The sequence below is a fragment of the Anastrepha obliqua genome, chromosome 4 (assembly GCF_027943255.1).
Source record: "Anastrepha obliqua isolate idAnaObli1 chromosome 4, idAnaObli1_1.0, whole genome shotgun sequence".
NCBI classification, from domain to species: domain Eukaryota; kingdom Metazoa; phylum Arthropoda; class Insecta; order Diptera; family Tephritidae; genus Anastrepha; species Anastrepha obliqua.
The window spans coordinates 42355635-42370631 of record NC_072895.1 but is presented as its reverse complement, the minus strand read 5'-3'; the positions used below and the strand labels follow the sequence as shown (position 1 = coordinate 42370631).

The window sequence follows — 14997 nt, the reverse complement described above, 5'->3', positions numbered from 1 at the left end:
TCCCCACGCATTTTCAATGGGGTTGGCGTCTGGGGACTGGGACGGCCAGTCCAATACTGTCACATCTATTCCATTTTTATCAAGAACTGATCGGGCTTGGCGTAGTCACAAAGAAGGGTCTCACTTAAAAAGTTGAACGATCACTTTATCCTGCTTTTTTGTCGTCACTCGCTTCAAGCCGCGCTCGGAAAAGTCATCAACATTTTTGTGCACCTTATACCGCTGATTCCACATCACAACAAAATTTTTTGATTTTTTACTTACTTTAGCAGCCGCGGCGTAAGATAATTTCGGCACTTTCGAATACGCGCATAAAAATACCGCCTCAAAACGCTTGGCGTACTTCTCACTCATTTTTATTTGGTAAGTTTACGGGAAAGTTTCGAACGACACGAAACTGAGTTAGCACTGGCGTCGTAGCTCTTGAGTGGGACTATTATGCAGCAAAAAGCAGAACGAAATATACCTTGAAGTTACAAAAAAAACCCGTTCTTTTTTTCTGACACAAACTGTACTTTTTATGAGGAGCTTTTTCATGGCAGAAATACACTCGGAGGCTTGCCATTGCCAGCCGAGGGGGGACTGCTATTAGAAAAAACTTTTTCTTCATTTTGATTTTTCATCGAACCTACGTTGTCTCTGAGTTCCGAATGGTAGTCACGCACCAACCTATTCGGCTACTGTGGCCGCCACTTTTAATTGCACCCAATTCTCATAATAAAAACAAATAACCTTGAATTGCTATCAGTTAAAGAACTATTTTAATGTGTAGGGAAAAATACTTCAGTACTAGCGACAACCTGGAAACTTGCACCGAGCCCGGTTTTCACTACGCGCAAGAATCGAATTTCTATTGTAGTTGATGCCGGCGATGATTTTTTTGATGTAGTCCGTACTTAAATATTTTCTAAATATTTTTTTTTTGCATATATTTTGAATTGAATAGTGTGCTATTTTGCTTATAAAATAATTTTTTATGGAAACAGTATTATTTTAAGTTTTTTTGTTTGTTCTCAGACACAAATTTATCTGCATTTATATCAAAATTGGTGCGGTGCATATTTGTTGCTAACGACACTGCGCCTAACGGAAGCTTAATCTCGAATTATCTTGATTTTATTATTTTATTTATTTGCTATTCTTTTTTGCCTTATTTGATATTTGACATTTCGGCATTCGCCTTGCATTTTTTTCGCACACTTTTTAGGCTACTAAAACTACTGGGGACAGTTTAACTTGTTTACATTGAAATCAAGCAAGACACTGACAAATAAACAAAGTTTTTTTTTGTTTATTGTCAAATAAATCAAAATATAAACATATTCACATGGAACACAAACAACTAAATAAAAATAAAAATATTCCGTTAGTGCTGCGTACACGGAATAAGTGTCAAATAAATGTGGAAAAACAAAAATCCTGCAGCGGCGAAACTAAATACCACTCGTAAAATGTAATTAAGTTCATTTATTCGCCTCGAATCATATTGGTTTTAATATATATATGTAAATATATGCACATTTTTTTCTAACTTCACACTTTATACAGGGCATTGTTACAATTGCCGCCAAATAATGAGCAGGCAATCGTGCTGAATACGCCAAATCGCAATGAGATACTCAAGGAGGGGGTACCAGCGCACTCAAAATACACAATTTTGGGCAGAGGCGCCTTTGGCACCGTCTTTAAGGCGATTTATCGAGGTAAGACAACTTTTTTCGTATTTACTATTTATGAAAAACTATTTACAAACAATTTTCGGAGCTTCAAATTTCTGCATTTTGAAGTAATTTTATGTGGGAAGTAAAATTCCAAACAAAAACAAATCTAGCACTTGAAGGAAAAAGGTGTTTAACAGAGTGTATAAAAGCCAGTTAACAGGGTGTTGCTAGACAATTGGCGAAAAGTTACGAAATTAGTTTTGATATTGGCTGCATTAAAAAAATGTCTGCTTATTTTCAACTCTTTTCGGCAGTACTGCTCTTTTGGTGGCGACTGCCTTTGGTTAAGGATTCTTTTAAAATCCAACCAGGAATTAAATTTTATATTTTTGATGTTCTTTTTACTTGCTTAGCGCGCTTTAGCTACCAAATACTGTCTTCTGCTTTGTGTACTCAGTGTAGCAATTAAGCCACGGGAATTTGATTGTAATTTAAACTGTCAATAACAGGCACACAGGTGGAAGCAAAGCAGAGTGCATATTAGCCACGTTCACGCATTTCATTTAATAGTAATGCCAATATTAAAACTAATTGTATAATTATTTATTTTGTATTAATATTTCAATTATTTTAAAACAAACTCCCATATTTACAAAAATTAAATTATAGAGCAAAACTTAGAAAAGGATATTAAAAAAGATCCACTCCATGCGCTCAGTTTTGTACTTCGTTGACAAAATATAAGAATAATGCATTTTTAATATATCCGCCCTTATTTTGGATCACACTTGTTGTTAGTCCAGGCATGCTCATGGAAACTATTTCATTCATATTGCAAATGAGATGTGAGCTCCTCCATATTAGAGGGATATCTATCAAATTTCTTCGATCTTCATCTGATACGAGTCGACAAATTCTCGACATCATTTAGATTCGTATGTTGTGGTGTCCTTTCCAACGGACGCCGTAGCCGAATGGGTTGATGTGTGAGTACCATACGGACGCGCCCTGCTTCGAATCTCCGAGCATGAAACATGAAATGCTAGAGAAAGTTGTTTTCAAATAGCGGTCGCGCCTCGGCAGGCCGAGTGTATTTCTGCCACTGTTGGTCCTTCCATTTGTGGAAAAACATCAAGATACACACCACAAATAAGTGGCCAAACACCCAAAAAAAGTTGTAAGCGCCAATTAAAGTCCGGTTCTCTTGATTACAGACAATAATTATTATGTAAGAAAATGTTTATAACGTAAAGGTCCACAACGTTTGGGCTTTGACCAAGTTTTGTGACAATTTAGCCATGTGGAAGTACCTCTGAGATAAGATATCGCTTTATGCTTTCCCATTTTATTAGAATTAAGAGTTTTCGACCAGATACAACGAATCCTAAAAAAACGATCCTTTTTCACAGCTTTAATTCGCAAATAATTTAGTCAAACTGAGTGCCTCTATTCAAGTGGACCAATGAATCAAGCACAGTGTTATAAAGGGTTTTTCAATAAGGGCGGGTAGATGTTGAAATGGAATAAAATGGTGTTTGCTGTGTGGCACGTAGCGCCGTCCTGCTGGAACCACATGTCGTCTAGGTCCATATGTTGACGGTGACCGCCTCACCAACGTTGTTTTCAAAAAAGTACGGACCAATGACGCCGCCGGCCCAAAATCCACACCAAACGGTAACTTTTTGAGGATGCATTATCACCTGGTGAACCTCGTGTGGATTGGTGTCGTCCCATATACGGCAATTTTGTTTGTTAACACAGCCATTCATCCAAAAATGCGCCTCGTCACTAAAGATGATTTTTCGCCCAAAACTGGGGTCCTCTTCCAAACGATTCGAAGCCCAGTCAGCGAACAAACGGCGTTGTCTATGGTCATCAACTTCGAGCTCCTGGGTCAGTTGGACCTTGTACGGGTGTAGGCCCAAGTCCCGACGCAAAATTCGCCAAGTTGAAGTCTGCGAAAGGCCAAGTTCTTGTGCACGGCGAGTAATAGACTGCCTCGGGTTCTGCTGTACACTTTCACGGACCGCGGTAATGTTCTCGGCTGATCTTGCGTTCCTTGAACGTACGGGTGTTGGCTGATTGTTTACTGACCCGGTCGTCTCAAATTTGGCCACCAAACGTCTACCGAAAAATGGGCGCAACGTTTGCGTTAATGAACACTCATTTTGATTATAAAGTTTTATCATTTGAACGTGCTGTTCAGTCGAGTAACTTGCCATGATGATTTGGCATAAGCAACTGAATAATAAACAAAAGATTTGACAGATGTCACCAAAACATAATGGCTGCCACAGGGCGCCAAAACCGACCCGCGCCAATTGAAAACCCCTTTATTTTCGAGAAAAGTACGGTCTTCACTTGAATTAACAGGAAACCTTGGATTACTAGATCAAATACGGTTGCTTTAATAATCATTTTCTTCCATAAAAATTGTGGCTTCTAATCAAGTGGACAATCATATCTCATACATATCTCAAGGACTGAACTTTTTGCTCCCCTAGCCATTTTTTTACAATTTCGGAAGGGTACTTCGGATCGTTGCCTTGTTGGAATATCATCTCCTGATAACCCGAAAGTTGGATAAATTTGTTTGCAAAATATTTTCTTAATTTATTGATTCTATTTTCAAAAGTGGCTTGGTGACACAAGTGAAGCAGCTCCATAACATGAAACTTTCGCCTTTTTGTTTAACCTTTGGCTCAACTTAGTAGCGTAGTATTCATTGTTGGGGTCAATGCCGGCAATATTCCTTACCGTCGGTGTTAAAATAACTAATTTTGTGCAATAAATCAGACAAAATATCGTGGTTTCAGACTGCTAAACATCCTTTTCCATGGGCTCCGCAAAATTTTAACCTTCGCTTTTATATTTTTCCGGATTAAGGCAAGGTTTTTCGGTCAATTGTTGCAACAAATTCAATTTTATTCAGTGTCCTCGGGGCGCTGTAGGCTCTAACGTTTTTATTTGTAGACTCTGCAACGCTTCTGTTTTCTCGAAGTCTCTTTCAATAGTTGCCGCATCATTAGACAGGCCTCAGAGCCCTTTAACAATCTTGTACGGGCGCCTTTATTTCTCATAGGGGTACCATTTTTCCTTTTTGTATAGCAATGACAGTTTCTTTACTAACTTCTAATATTTGTGCTTTCGCAAGGATTGTACACTTTGGTTAATTTCTACGATTTTATTTACGACGCAATCCAATATTTTCCTTAAATTTGTTTTCTAAGCAATCTTCGACGCATGCCTCACTTGCATTGCCTTCATAGTTGATTTTTGCACTCTTTTCATTCTTTTAAAAAAATTTTATAATTTATAAAATTAAAAAAATAATGGCTATTTCCAGTCTATTTGTCAAAGCTAACTTCGGCTATCCCGTACATGGCCAACAAAGTGCACAACTGAGTGCATTAAATGGATTTTTTCTAGGTGCTTTATTTACTCACTGTATGTCTGGAAAAGTGGCACCCTTTTACCAGTTCCAGTCGAAGTTTGAGGCCAATAGAAGGTATGTTTATGTTTTGGTGTCGAGAATGGGCGTCTGATTCGGTAGCTGATTATTCGCGTGAAGGAGCTGCCGTCACCTCTCGCACTGACGCGACTATCAACCGTCTGCGTGCGTTATTAGACGAGCTAATCATCAACAACATTTTCCGTGTGCGGCTTGAAGCCGCTAAGAAGAACGGTCGGATCTTCCACCACGACAATGCGCCGGTCCATTTCTCGTTCACTGTGCAAGAGTTTTTGGTGAAAAAAGCCATTTATGTTTGTCTTTTCCCTATGAAGAAGTCGTACCTCATCAAGAAAACTCATCACAGCAGCGTACAGGTGGTAAAGAAAGCTACAACTGCGATACTGAACGGGTCAACTTCTGACTATTACCTCCTTTGGGTGACTCTAATGTAGAGGAATACTATTGTGAAGGTCAGTAATAAAATGATGCACGTAATGGAATTTTCCCGGAACTTAATTGTTACACCCCGTGCTACTTCTGTTGATACTTTTCCTAGCATCCAGAAGTGCTAAGAAAATAAAATATATATGTACATATGTCGAAAATTGATTTAAAGTTGGGCCCATAAATCATTATAAGCTCCTATTATAAAAAAACGAGTACGAATTTAGATAGCAAAACCACTTTATACATAATATAATTACATTTTGTTATTTTTCTATTTTTCGAATTTTTTTCGAAATATGCATTTATTTATGAAACTTTGACCTACATATTTATATGTGTATGCTCCATATTTTTCATTGAAAGGTCAACCAGTGGCTGTGAAGATCGTGCGAAATGTAAGTAAGGCAAATGCTCAATCTATGCGCAATGAGATGCAAATTTTGGGTTGGAAGCATCGAAATATAATAAAAATTTTCAAGGTAATAAATGGACTAAATATAAAATAACATTTTTTCTAAAAAAAAAAAAATAATAATTTGTAAGGTTGAAATCACGCCAAATTTTGGTATTGTCATAATGGAACAGTTCATGGGCAAGAGCTTGCAGGAGATAATAGAGGCTACACAGTTGCCGCTGGAGCATAGAATTTTGTAAGTTATTCAATTTTAAAAGAAAGCAATTTGCACATATATACATTAATAATTATTTATACACACATACTCACCACACACATAGATGTCTTCACACAAAGGTTCTCTCGTCATACTTACAGTGTTGGGCTGTAGAAATTAAAGGGTTGGTGTCGAAGTTCTATCTGTACAAAATTCTAAAAACAAAATTCTGCTTTTGAGCCGTAAGCCCTGGCAGCTAGTGCTCCTTTTTTTATTGTAAAATAATAATTTATTGTTATTTTCCATATATTAAATAAATAAATAAAATTCTGCTTTTTAAAATTCTGCTTTTTAAAATTCTGCTTTTTTAAAATTCTGCTTTTTTAAAATTCTGCTTTCTAAAATTCTGCTTTCAAAATTCTGTATTACAAAATTCTGTATTAAAATACAATGTTAACAATGTTAAAGAGGTAATGCAATTATTTAATTTATTATTATTATTATTTTTTATTATTATTCGAGATATTAAATAAAAAATAATAATAATAATTTTTTCTTCAGTTTCGATAGAATCCACAGTATTTTTGCGTCGAACTTCTTTTCGCGTGGGCGGCCTTCGGCCACGCTTTAAAAAAATAACCCTTATCAGTCCGACTCCGGCTACGCAATCCACCGTATTTTTGCGTAGAACTCTTCTAAAAAAAACACGAACAGCTGCGAAGAATTATTAAAATAAGAAATTAATTAAGTCACACTATATATTTAAAAAGAATTCCAAAAAATATTGTAATTGGCTAAACTAAAATATTGTTATCGCTTAAACATATACATATGTATGTATATTTATGGAATAAATGCTTACTTTGTTACTTCTTGTATGACGAAAATCACAAAACTTGAATAAAGCAGAATTTTTCGCATTAAACATGCAGAATTTTGAAAAAGTAGAATTTTAGAAAGCAGAACTTTAAAAAGCAGAATTTTAAAAAAGCAGAATTTTAAAAAGCAGAATTTTTTTGCAATTTACAGAATTTTGTCATCCAGAATTTTGTAAAACAGAATAATGACACGCTCCCGAAATTAAATATACCTATGTTTATCTTCTTCAGCGAGGCAATGAAATAAGCTCGAAATCAAGATTATAGCCTTTATTGTGTAAGCCATAATCAATATACATTTTTTTTTCAAAAATTTTTCAATAGAATAGAAAAGATAATAACGGTTTCTTCGACTAAACTTTTTTTAAAGAGTGCGGTCGGATTAGCTATAACTATAAGATTCAACTTGAGAGACAAGTGAACAATAATTTTATTATTTTTTTCGATAATACATAATGAATTATTGTTATAGAAGTGTGTTTTATTTTTTTGATACATAGATTTTAGTAAAACGGCGAGATGCTCAAAAAAGTTTAAAATTCCCCAGAAAAGTAAATCGCAAAAATCCTTACTCACTTCCATTTTTAATGTAATTGTGAACATTTTTCTAAACTATTCATTTAATTATTTATTTATTATTATCTAAGACCGGCGATAGTACACTGGTTGTACACCACCCTGATTAGACCCATTATTACATACGCCTCTGTAGTATGGTGGAAAGCCACTATGGTTAATTCCAGAGTAAAACCCCTAAACAGGCTACAGAGAAGGGTGTGCTTGGGTATCAAATGTGCCATGAGTACGACATCTGGTGATGCCCTTAATGCCATTCTGAACTTGGTATTGTCATAATGGAACAACCTCTAGATCTTCAAATTCGAAAGGGAGGGAAATGAAGTAAGCACTGACCACTGTCAGATATACCACCAGTTGTCAGAGCGGTGCACACTGTTCTCGATGCCGGTGGACAATCGGGTGCCTGTCGTTGGCTTCGGTAGGAAGTATGACTTTTTGATCCCAGATATAGATCAATGGTTAAGTCCAGAGAACATATTAACGCGATATCAGCACACTTTCTACACCGACGGATCCAAAACCAGCGATGGAAGCGGATCTGGGTGGTACTTAGACGAAGACACTAAGTACTCCTATGCCACAGGATAGATGGCCACGGTATTCCTTATGGAAGTCTATGCCATCTTGAATGTGTCATACTGGCTAATTGAGAAAAAGTGGCACTGTAGTTGGAATTTGTAGTGACAGTCAAGCTGCACTGAAAGCCCTTGCTAACCCACGCTGCTCTTCGAAGTTAGTCGGTGAATGTAAGACAAAACTGAACAGAGTTGCAAAACACAACAAAGTTAGTCTTATTTGGGTACCTGGACATTGTGGTATTACAGGGTACGAGTTAGCTGATAAATTGGCAATTGAAGGCTCTGCAAGTATGCCGCTAGGACCCTTTCTAGGTGTCAATTCCGCTTCGATTCAACTATGGATTGAGGACTTCATGAGGTCGTTGGTCTGAGTTGAACTCGTCCAGAGAAGCCAAGTGCTTTGTGAAAGAACCAAACAGGAAAACAGCGACCTTTCTCCTAAAACTCAACAGGAAGGGCCTGAGAGTATTGGTGGGTGTAATCACAGGGCACAACGTCTGTGGTCAGCATATGGCTACCATGAGGGTCGTCGACAGCCCGATATGCCTATCCTGTCATGAGAATGACGACACTGCAGAGCATTTTCTCTGTAGCTGTCCTGCATTTTCCAGAATCAGACTTCGGATATTGGGTTGCGATACACTGAGTATGGACAAAGTTTATACTCTTCTCTTCCGGATCTCTTAAAATTCATCAATGAATCCAAGAGATTTTTTGAAGACCTAATACTAATTTATCCGTTTTTACCATCCACCTTTTATCTTTCGTATCTCTATTCTTTCTACTGATATCTATCCGGGTGTAGTACAATGGTCTACTGATTGAGTGTTCGGACTTGTCCAGCCCCCCACAAATCTAATCTAAGATATTTTTAGGAAGTTTTCTATAAATATATTAAAATTATCAATTTTATTTACTTATTAATTTTCATCTATCTATGCAAACTAAGTGTCGAACATCAGAACATTTAGACACTTTTCCTTCCTTAAGCACTTGTGTATGTCATTTTCAACGTATTAGGAAAAAATACCTACAGCTGTCTAAAGTCTCAAAATTTATCCTATGGCCAAAAACGAAAAAAGGCCAAAAGCGAAAAAAGGCACTTGAGAGTTGCCAAAAATCTTTGAAAGGATGTGGGCGTCAATTATATGCATTTATAAAATGTTTTTCGAAAGGCGCGCTTAGATGTTGGTTTAAAAAAAAATTAAAAGTTTAGATTATTTCAGTTTTCACTATTTTAATTTAATTATCCACCATGAGCACGTCAACAGGTAAAATCCGCCAAAAAGTCGAAGTCGCTTCATGAATGCCTAATTGTTGAGAACGTCGAGATATCGATGTTGAGAGCTGTTCAGTAGGATTCTGCCCTACAGAAACAATGTTCTCAATTGATCGTCCAATTTTTTGCCTGCCATGCTCGGCAGAACCAGAACCTTTCACCACCCGCCTCTAGCTATGGCTACTTCTTTCCACCGCCGCACGTTCAGCTTTGCAAGGTCATCTTCAACGACTTCGCGCCATCTGTTTCTGGGGCGTCCTCTTCTTCGGCCTCCAACAGGGCGTAATTGAACTGCCTTTCGGGTTGTTCTCTCCTTGGTCATTCTAAACACGTGTCCAAGCCATCTTATCCTCTGAGATTTTATAAATATTATCACAGTTTCATGTTTTGCTAATAGTTCCAGCTCATGATTATATCTTATTCGATAATTACCGTCCTACAGTCTTATTGGTCCATACATTTTTCGTAAAATTTTTCTTTCGAAGACTATGGTATTAGCTGATTAATGCCAGTAGGTTTTAGTGTACATAGTTCGCACCCATAGGAAAACACAGGGCGGATCAGGGCTTTGTATATCCTTAACGTATGGTCGCGAGATAATAACTTCGAATGAAGAAGTTTCAAATTAGAGTAATAAGGCTCACATTTTGAAACCCAAATAGGTAAATTCTTGTACATTCTCGAAGGTATAGTCTCCGATCAGCAGGTCATCATGTGTTAAACCGGAGCTGGACCGGACCATAAATTTCGTTTTTTCTGTATTAATTTTTAACCCGGTAGTTTGTACTTTTTTCTAGTTTTTTAAACGCACTGTGTAATTCACTCCTGCTTTTCGCCATGATAAGTACCATATATCGTCTGCATACGCACAAAGCTGGAACGACTTGTTGCATAAAGTCCAATTTGGATTTAGTTCGGTATTTGCTGTGTGCAGGACCAGATTGAATATGAATATTATTGCCGAAACACGAATCTTGCAGTACGTTGTTCTTAGAGATCGACTATTTCCATAATAAGTTTCAATAATTTTTACGTTTTGTTCCATCGTGTAAAATTTTACATCTGTCCATTTGACAAATGTTAAAGATTTATGCTATCTCTTTCTATGCCGTTTAGGAATTATTCATTACTGACATTTCGACGTAAAAATTGTAGATCTTCTTTTTGTTAAAATTCTAAATTTTGGAAACCTCCATTTCAGCATCACACTGGATATCCTATCTGCACTTTCTTATTGCCACAAGCGGCGTCTGCTACATCTTGATGTAAAACCACAAAATGTGCTGGTATCTTTTGTTGGCATCCAACCGCAACTGCGCGACGAAACCCTATCAACTCTATTCGCCCGTCGGCAATATGTTTGCAAACTATGCGATTTTGGTGCGTCGTTGAAGATCGACTCTCCAAAGCTAGCACCAAGAGGCAATGCGCGTGTAAATCTTACTTTGATTAACTATTTTGGAGCCGCATGCATAACTTTTATTATTATATTTCCAGGGCACTATGCGTTACATGTCGCCCGAAGCATTACGCGAGGAGTCGCTTACACCCGCCGCAGACACCTACTCGTTAGGCATTACAATGTGGCAAATGCGAGAACGTTGTCTGCCCTATCGTTGGATCGCTTGCAATGAAGTGGTCGCCTATCAAGTGGTCAAGAACAAATTACGTCCTGATATCGCAAACATCGCCAATGGTTGCAAGAGTGCTTTGCTCACAACTATGCCACTGCATCACAAATGCCATTGCGCCAATTCGCCAGCCGAGGAGATCACCTATCATTCGTTGGTGCATCTGACAAATGTACTAAATCGCACCAAACAACCAGAAGAACAGTTACGCTTCTCTGATTGCGGCGTGGATGAAGTGCATCAGGTGGTTGAGCGTCGTCCATTCGCCTCATTGAATACGAAAATAAATGTCATGCGCAATTTGAATGTCGAATTGAATTCCATGAAATCACCGGTTGCTCAACGTTCGCCATTGAAACAAACAAAAGAGTTGGTAAAACAGCAGCTGAAGCATCAGCAGAAGCAGTGCACGCCGGATGATGTTGTTGATCCCTTGGCAATGTTCGGGGATATGTTGAGTCTGCACGATCACAACAAGGAGCAGAGCTACGAAACGCTTTGTAGGGCTTGCTGGTGTGATGAGCCAGTGCTGCGAGTGAAAGCGTCGGTTTTGCGCAACAAATTAGTTGAGTTGTTGTAATATATGGTATTACTTGTTTGTGTAGGAATTTTTATATTATATTTTAGTGTGTATGAGATTTTTATAAGCACTACGTTTTGTTCGACAAATTTTAACTGTGTATTATAGTTACATTATTTTAAATAATCAATTTTATTAATTAATTTGTTATCCAATTTGTAAGTTTTTAAAAAAAGCTCAAAAATACAATAGTAAATATAGGGTCTTTTTAGCTGCATGAGAACTAAAGATATCGATTCCTATGGTTTGACAAACTGTGTTGGTTTTTGAGTTCAGTCAGGTTTGGCAAATCATCGTGAATCGTTTAAGGCCAGACTAACGCCTCCAATTTGTGGAAATTTACTTTGCCAAAAAAAGAAAAATGAATGTGTTCGTGAAGTTTATAGAGCGAAGTGTTGAAGAAGACGCCAAAATGTCGACCGTCGTCGTTCTCAACTTGTTGGCTTTGCCATTCGACTACTTGGAAAATTCTACATACGGATCTTGGCTTACGTGCCTAGAAAATACAGCTCGTTGAAACCAATAGAATGGCATCGCATTTCTGCTGAGTGGGCTCATTTAGGTTTATTATTCAGATTTATTGGACTTATCGGCCGCCGTAGCCAAATGGATTGGTGCGTGATTACTATTCGGAATTCAGAGAGAACATAGGTTGGAGTCTCGGTGAAACACCAAAACGAGGCAATGGCAAAACTCCGAGTGTATTTCTGCCATGAAAAAAGCTCCTCATAAAAAATATCTGCCGTTCGGAGTCGGCTTGAAACTGTAGGTCCCTCCATTTGTGGAACAACATTCAAGACGCACGCCACAAACAGGACGAGGAGCTCGGCCAAACACCCAAAAAGGGTGCCTAATATATGTGTATATTGGAAAAAGTAGGCAAAATTTGGACCGAAGGAATTTACTGTGTAACTCGAGGCCGCAGCAGACATTTCCCGGATATCATTCAAAAAATAAATGCCATGAAATTATCTAGCAGATTTTAATAAAAAAAATGCATTCCAAAAATATTTCTGTTTTGCGTTGTAATTTTCATTTCTCAAGTTCTTAAGCAAAAACCCAATAAAAGCATTTTTTTAATTTACAAGTGCACCAATTTTTAATGGGATGAATAATAAGATGGTCGTAACTTTCGAAATATAGTTTTGGGTTTTGAACTTAAAATCCAGTAATTCGGGCAGCATTATGAAGGAAGCTTCGACGCACCTCGCGCTGTTCATTCAGATGATGAAGATCAGCGTACTTATCTGCCCTTTTTCCATACAAAAATCGATATTCCCTTATCTTATATAATAAATTAATAACAAAACCTCAAAAAAATAAACCCTTTTTAAAGCAGGTACCGCAATAAAAATTATTGGTAAATAAAAGATTAGTTCATAAAAGATTAGCGCTGGAAAATGCAGGCTCATTTTACTTTTGTTATTAAAGTTTTCGTTTTCCTTTAGTTTCGACGGAGTTCTTTAAAGTGCTATTTCCCATAGCCACTTCATTGTGTCTAGAAAGAAAAGAAGATACCTCAATTCTAAGCCTGAAGTTTATACAATTTTGTTGAGATATGGTTTGCCGAAAGTTTGCAATCTTGCTCCTGATAAACTCGGACAAGAGTAAAAATAGTGAGCAGGAGTTTGGTTCTCCCCCACTTCTCTACAACAGCGGCACATTTGCTGTGTGGTATGTTTAACTACGCCGCGTGCTTCCAGTGCCCTGTGCGAACCGCGGTTAGTCTTGCAATGTCGGGTGGGCCAAACGGTTGGTAGGTCCTTCCATCATCTACTTGCAATGCAGTAATCCGTCTGAAGGGAACTTTTGCTGGCTTCGCTTCGGGCGAGCTTACGGGGGATCCTAGCTTAGCAAGCTCATACTAGAGTGTAGTATTATTTGCACTTAATGCCTTTACTTCCCAATTGATACTCAGGAACGGAAAATTTTAAGTGAATGTAAGATAAAGCATTGAAAGCAGAGTATATTCAAAGTTGATTACAAAACAAAATTATAGCCGTCTAAAGTAATTTATGAACAAAAAACATAATAATTAAAATTAAAAATTAAACTTCTACTTTTGCTAGGCCTGACCAGACAGGGACCTCTCGAGATGGTTTCACCGGAAAATGGAGGATTGGGGTTCGCTTGTGAGCCTGTAGCCTGGAAAGATAGGCCTCGCATCAATTCAATAAACGCTGGGTCAGCCTGCAGACGTCCAGAATCGCGGCGTCCTGCTGGCCACGGGTAGATCGGGGTCACTCAAGGAAACTTCTGTGGCTAACAAAGCCGGAGCTCTTGTATCTCCCATGCGGTGAGACTTGTGATTACCTCAAGTCCTTTCTGCAGAAGTTGTTCTGAGAACGAGGTGGAATAATTTTGCTACACCTGCGGATATAGCAGATTTAAACATTACGCATCTAGTCAATTTCATCAGCAGATTGAAGTGGTTAACGTCAGCGTTTTGTCATCATTTCCCTTTTTCCCTGCGTTTCGGTTTTTTTTGTTTTCCCCCTCTGTTTTTCCTCTCTATGACATCACAATGCACGAATTTGATTCTTTCTCCAAATGGGTGATTGTTTGGGTTGCTATTTATCCTATCCTAACCTAACCTGTGTACTTTTAGAAGCGAATTTTTATATTATTTTAATAATCTACAGTACAAATTTTCCTACAGACTAGATAAAAATGTAAAGAAAACCAAGCAAAATTTGGCAGCTAAAATATAAGCAATCAATATAAATTCAATATAAAGTAAAAAAATTTAAAATTTTTACGAACAAGGTCTAGATAAAGCGAATTCAAGCAGGAAATGGATAATGAATTATAGTCTCTAGGTGCATTACTTCCAATTTGGTCTTAAAGTTTTCCCCATAAAGAGGGTAAACATTGCGAAGGCTTCTTTGTGGAACAGTAAAGCTTATCCGCTCAAGTAGAACTGGACAGTCGACGGTGCTATTAACTACACTGAAAATAAACAAAATTGAAAGGACTGCCCTTTTCTTTTCTACAGATTCAAAACTAATTAGTTTTAGCCAAGAATTATAGGATAGAACAGGGGACTCAAATGGTAGAGAACGTAATGTCTGCTTAAGAAATGTCTTTGGAACTCGCTCAATTCTATTTATCGAAAGTTGGTCGTAAGGCCTCGTATTAAGAAGAGGAAAATGTGAAAATCCCGTTAGCATTTCATTTTATTTTATTTATTCATTTATTTATTCATTAAGGTCTAACAAAATTCAAAACAGACATTTAAGATACATATAAATTCAGAACTAAAATACAAATTTACAATATTAAACATTAAATAGTGTAGT

The 14997-nt window shown here is 37.5% G+C and overlaps 1 protein-coding gene across 1 annotated transcript; it reads left to right on the top strand.

The window, feature by feature from the left end:
* Positions 1-1345: 1345 nt before the first annotated feature.
* Positions 1346-11842, top strand: LOC129246146 (raf homolog serine/threonine-protein kinase Raf). The gene is made up of 6 exons (XM_054884716.1): positions 1346-1453; positions 1549-1703; positions 5926-6041; positions 6106-6212; positions 10689-10920; positions 10985-11842. Exons 1-6 carry the CDS (start codon positions 1401-1403, stop codon positions 11696-11698), a joined length of 1377 nt encoding a protein of 458 aa, XP_054740691.1. The 5' UTR covers positions 1346-1400; the 3' UTR covers positions 11699-11842.
* Positions 11843-14997: the final 3155 nt, after the last annotated feature.

Bases quoted from the DNA above. Each gene is read 5' to 3' on its own strand.
- LOC129246146 (XM_054884716.1), top strand. From the start codon at position 1,401: ATGTGGAAAAACAAAAATCCTGCAGCGGCGAAACTAAATACCACTCGT. The intron at 1,704-5,925 runs GTAAGACAACTT...TTTCATTGAAAG, and splicing joins CTTTAAGGCGATTTATCGAG to GTCAACCAGTGGCTGTGAAG. The intron at 6,042-6,105 runs GTAATAAATGGA...ATAATTTGTAAG, and splicing joins ATATAATAAAAATTTTCAAG to GTTGAAATCACGCCAAATTT.